This window comes from Haliaeetus leucocephalus, unplaced genomic scaffold (assembly GCF_000737465.1).
Source record: "Haliaeetus leucocephalus isolate CR32 unplaced genomic scaffold, Haliaeetus_leucocephalus-4.0 Scaffold545, whole genome shotgun sequence".
NCBI lineage: Eukaryota > Metazoa > Chordata > Aves > Accipitriformes > Accipitridae > Haliaeetus > Haliaeetus leucocephalus.
Window position 1 is genome coordinate 1,809,560 of NW_010972981.1, and position 4,314 is coordinate 1,813,873.

The 4,314-nt window shown below is 40.9% G+C and overlaps 1 protein-coding gene across 5 annotated transcripts in view; it reads left to right on the forward strand.

Annotated features, from left to right (window-relative positions):
- The first annotated feature begins 3,784 nt into the window (after window positions 1-3,784).
- BST1 (bone marrow stromal cell antigen 1) overlaps window positions 3,785-4,314 on the forward strand; it is a 16,495-nt gene continuing 15,965 nt past the window's right edge. For 4 of the 5 annotated variants that reach the window (XM_010576809.1, XM_010576810.1, XM_010576812.1 and 1 more), the window contains exon 1: window positions 3,791-4,087. In XM_010576809.1, coding sequence (XP_010575111.1) covers window positions 3,921-4,087 — 167 coding nt within the window. In that variant the 5' untranslated portion in view covers window positions 3,791-3,920. Of the gene's footprint in view, window positions 4,088-4,314 lie in introns of all 5 variants that reach the window. The other variant, XM_010576811.1, reaches the window with a different exon arrangement.

Below are 4,314 nucleotides of genomic sequence, written 5' to 3' on the forward strand. Positions count from 1 at the left end.
CGGGCGGGGGTTCGGCTGACCAGAGCTGCGGGAGCGGCTCCTGAGACCGGCGGGCTGCCGCGGCACGGCCGCTGTCCCGTGGTAGCGGGTCTCCAGGCCCGCCGGGTAGCCTGGCACGCTGGGAGCACAGCAGTTTTTATGCCTTTAATTAAGTCGGAAGGAATTAAAAACTGCGTCGTGCGTTTACGTGAAGTAAAGAAAACTCGCTTCGCCCAAATACTGAGGAGATGACGACATAGGAATGAAGAGGGTGCTGCAGAGGAACGGGTGTTTATGAGGCAAGACCTATGATGTGTCCCAAACCGGGCCGTAGCGGGTTCTCTGCGCTCACCTTTTTGCAGCATTTGTGCTAAATAAGCGGAGTTAAGCGCACCATTTGTGTAACATCCAAGAGAAAAGGAACGGGAACACCTGCCTTTGATACTCTTCTGCCCATGCAACGTTTCAAAAAAAAGTAGGAATGCAGCAGAACTGAGATTACACCTCAGTTTGACAAAAGGCGTAACTGTCAGTCAGCATGGCAATGTGTAGTAAAACTGTCGACCAGCATGGCAACGTGTAGTAAATGTCCCAGAAATGCATTGTCAAACATACAATAAATGCAGCAGACCTTTCTGACTGAAAACTATTACTGTACAAAATCTATGTTGCAGATACTAAATAGGTCAAAAGGTAGCTAGTTTATAGATGTGAGCAGTTACTTGTGAACAGCTTGAAATATTTCGAGCAAAGGCACGCATACATTTTTAGTCCAGTATTCCTCAACGTACTAATGCTTGGCAATAAAATGCAAAATTATTGCTGGTAAAAGTAGTAGATATTGAACTGAGGAGGCGGAATCATGTGATGAGGGTTATCTAGATCACGCTGTGCACAATAATCTTTTTATCTCTTTATCTAAGGAAATGAGGCTTAAGCAATTGCTGTCTTGGGCGTTTCCTTTTCCATTCATCCTTTCCACCTCCAGGGACTTTTGAACATGCTGGCCTACTTAATCATATTTGCAAGTATGTACGAATCTTGGAAGGTTAACATCGTACAACTTTGGGGAAAAAAAGCAGTTACACATGAGAGAAGAAAAGGAAGGCAAAGCACAGGTGTTATGCAGCTGGCCAGCCAGCACATGGTTGTATTTACTGCTTGGCTAGTAAGCACGGCTCTGGCTTTGAGCTTGTGCATTTCTTGCACAGAGAGTGTATCATAGCAAACAAGGGAGCAGGCGAGACCTTGGGTTACTGCTTTACATAGAATTATGCACCAAAGAGACAAACCCTCAAGAAACAATGTTTAGTGAAGTTCGTTATTTCAACACTTAGAGAGGAGGTTGTTAATATGAGCAGTTCCAAGGTCCTATTTCCAGGCCTAAAGCATGAAGTTGTACAGAATTGGTGTTATTCTGCCAGCAGTTCATGCCAGAATAATAATAGAGGGTTAATGTTCCCACCTGTTACATCTTCCTTCTGCTGGAAGTTACCACTCCCACCTGGTAGAAATAATGAGAGAACATGTCTGTTCCTCGTCTTCCAGGGCTTCAGAATATAAACATAAGCTTAATTTTGTGGCCGTTTGAGTTAATATTCAGTTTGTGAACTAGAGTATCTCCAGAGCTGATATGCTGCTGATTTTGCTCACTGTTTCATGGGCTGTGACGTCTTCTAGGAGAGAGCAGCAGAGAGCGAGGGGCAGTGATCTGCATCCAGCATGAATTGCCAGAGCTTGGGAGGCAAGATGGAGAGCCAGTTCCTGGCAGTGAAGTACAATACTACAAGAGACGGTGCCTGATAGTGGGATTAAAATATTGAATCTTCCATGGACAAGTTTAAAGGGAGACTTGGTCGTGTTCTACAAGAATTTACACAGAGAGAAGATTTCTGAGGGTAGATTCTTCATTACTGTAACAGAAGAAGACATCATGAGATCCAATGACTGGAATCTAAAGGTAGACAAGTTCAGGCCAGAGCTAAGGCTATCAAACTATTGGAAGAATTTCCCTGGAGGTGTGTTAGTTTAGCCATCACATGAAGTATTTAAATAAAAACTAAGAACATAAATTAAAAATGGCTGTGCTGAGCCAGATCAGAGGCCCTTCTGGCCCTATGTTGTATTTCTAGAAGTAGCCAGTGAGGAAAGCGAGCTCGATAGGGGATGAGATGGGGATCCCAGCAGTTTTTGGACTCACTTCTATTCCCTCTGGGATGTTGTGACGGGTTGTCTCTTTTTTGGAGAACACCACTGAGCAGCACCCACATCTTCCTGAAGCTGATGAGTCCTAACCTGGCGTGTTCTTGGAGAAAAGCCATTCCTAGACTCAGTATCCATCTTTATGTCTTTTTAACTTATACTGTGTATTTTAAGCATAAGTTTGAGTCTTGATGCAAAAATTGGTGACAATTTCTGCCCTGTTCTGTATAGAAGATCACATCAGTGATGACTCTAGTTTCTGTTAGTCCTGAAATTACTAAGCAAAATTTGGTTGCAGCAAAGTTGATAATAAATAAAAAAATCATTGACTTCCATGGATTATTGACTCTCTAATCCTGAATCCAAAGCAGTGACTTGAAATCATTTGATTAACATGTTGGTGCCCGATCAGCATGGCCAGGTTTCAGAGAGGTAACTGAAGTACAGCATTTGCTGTGTCTCCACCGTATTAAGCACAACATTGCACATCCGTTTCTGGGTAAATCTGGCTTTCCTGAAGACTCTGCTGCAGGTAACAAACCAACTGGTTATCTTTCTGTCATCACATTTACAAGAGAAATTCATCATCAACAGTTTACTTGATGATGAGCAAGATTTTGCCTTCAGCAAAATCCATCAGCTGAGCGCCAGTGCATCAATGTAAGCATGACACTATATAAAGTACATCAATAAAAAAGATGGATATATTCACTGAGGCATGGAGACTTTTTAATAGAAGAAGAACCAGCATGTTCCTCAGAAATGTGAGTCAATAGATAAATTACTCGAAGCTTGAAAATTTTTTTTTTTTTTTAAAAGGTAAAAAAGTAGTGTGGTTGTATTTGCAGCAGTGTACACCACAGAATGTTTACACTGAAGATTAGATTAATTGATACCATTTGATGATCTAACAAAGTACTTAGGGAAAAGAAGCTGTAAGGAGAATAAGAGTAAACAGACGTCGAAGAGATTTCTTCGGTGCACAAGTATGTCTTAATCCTTTTGGTTCTCGTTATGATTGATTTCTGCCTGCAAGGCGGTTTTGTTCATGAAGAAGACTTTAAAACACATATCATCGCACCAAAATGTTGCTGTCAGTATCCCGGGAAGAGGTGGAAAAAGAGCTGACTAATTTTATCCCATGTGTGATACAAGATCACCTGAGAATTTGGGTATTTATGCGATCATTGCTTTACCGGCATATTTTAATTTTTTTTTTCCTGATGAGTATTTCAGCATTTTTTTCAGCCATTAGAGAAATACATGCAAAAAGTATAGCCCTTTTAAAGCGAAAAGAAACTGCTTTAAAACATGTTGCTTGCAAGCACTTATGATGTTTTAGGAAGGTGTAGCATAGCAATGAGTATTAAGCGAACCTAAGGCATCATAAATACTGAAGTGGTAAGGGTTTTTTCCCTCCCTCTTACTGAAATATATTGTAATTCTTCCCAGTTACCACCAGGTGGCAATATCACGACTTTAAAAGTCCTGTTTTTCCGAAGTAGGGAACGGTTAGACATGGGGAAGTGATGTATCCCTGTGCTGCAATCGTTCCAGGAAACAGATTACAGTCCCCAGTAAGGTTCAGATTTCCGTCTAACTTCTTCGTTTGTGTACAGAGCTATAGCCAGTATTGAAAATATTAAACGTTAAGCCTCCAGGTTTCCATTTAAATTGTATCATTTAACTCTCTTTTTTTTTTCCTTTTTTTTAAGAACTTGGGTTGTCAAGAATTCACGATGAAGAGCCTTTTTTTGTCTCTCGTAGTTGTCTCTGTTCTGTTTATGAACAGCTTCTCAGAAGTGCAGGGAAAGAAATGGAAGGGTGAAGGTACAACAAAAAACCTGGAAAGTATTGTCATTGGAAGATGCTATAACTATATTAGAATTGTGAATCCTGCTGTTGGGTAAGTTTTGCTTGTTTCTGGATCAGTTTCTTATGTTCTGTACAAAATGGTTATTCATCAGAAGCCTGATGTTTTGCTCGTAGCCATGAAAGTGATCCTACTGAAGCCAGCGTGCTTGTAGCTGTCTGGAAGCAAAAAAATTAACTTTGACGGATGTCATATTAATAAAAGTAGTGTAATTAAGGCAAGATTTTTAATCCTTCAACTTTTTATTTCACATCCCCCCC